The following is a 313-nucleotide window of genomic DNA, read 5'->3' as shown; positions in this document are numbered from 1 at the left end:
AGGGACCCTTCGTGGGGGAACGTGGCGGGGCCGGGGGGGCCCTTGTGTGCAGGGGGCCATGGGGAGGCCCCATCCCTGCTTTTCACACCGCTGTGCCCTCTGTGCGTGGGCGGTGGGAGATTTGGGGCTCCCTGAGGGGCCGCGATGCCTTCAAGGCTGGAAGGGGGGTGGACTCCACCCCGATCTTCCCTTCCTAGGGCCAGGCCTCCCCCCTGGGAGCCCCTGTTTTAACCAGGCGGCGTGAGGAGGTCCGAACCCGCCCCGACCCCGGGGGTGGGGGTGCCCGGCCACCCGCCCGCCGCCGCCCGGGCGG

At 73.5% G+C, this 313-nt stretch overlaps 1 protein-coding gene across 1 annotated transcript in view; it reads right to left on the bottom strand.

The window, feature by feature from the left end:
* HARS1 (histidyl-tRNA synthetase 1) overlaps positions 1–60 on the bottom strand; it is a 5,762-nt gene extending 5,702 nt beyond the window's left edge. Inside the window, 1 exon segment of the mRNA XM_009645119.2 lies at positions 7–60. Coding sequence (XP_009643414.1) covers positions 7–60 — 54 coding nt within the window.
* Positions 61–313: the final 253 nt, after the last annotated feature.

This window comes from Egretta garzetta, unplaced genomic scaffold (assembly GCF_000687185.1).
Source record: "Egretta garzetta isolate BGI_Z169 unplaced genomic scaffold, ASM68718v1 scaffold521, whole genome shotgun sequence".
Lineage (NCBI taxonomy): Eukaryota > Metazoa > Chordata > Aves > Pelecaniformes > Ardeidae > Egretta > Egretta garzetta.
Note: the sequence above shows the minus strand (reverse complement) of the source record. Positions and strands in the feature narration are given on the sequence as shown.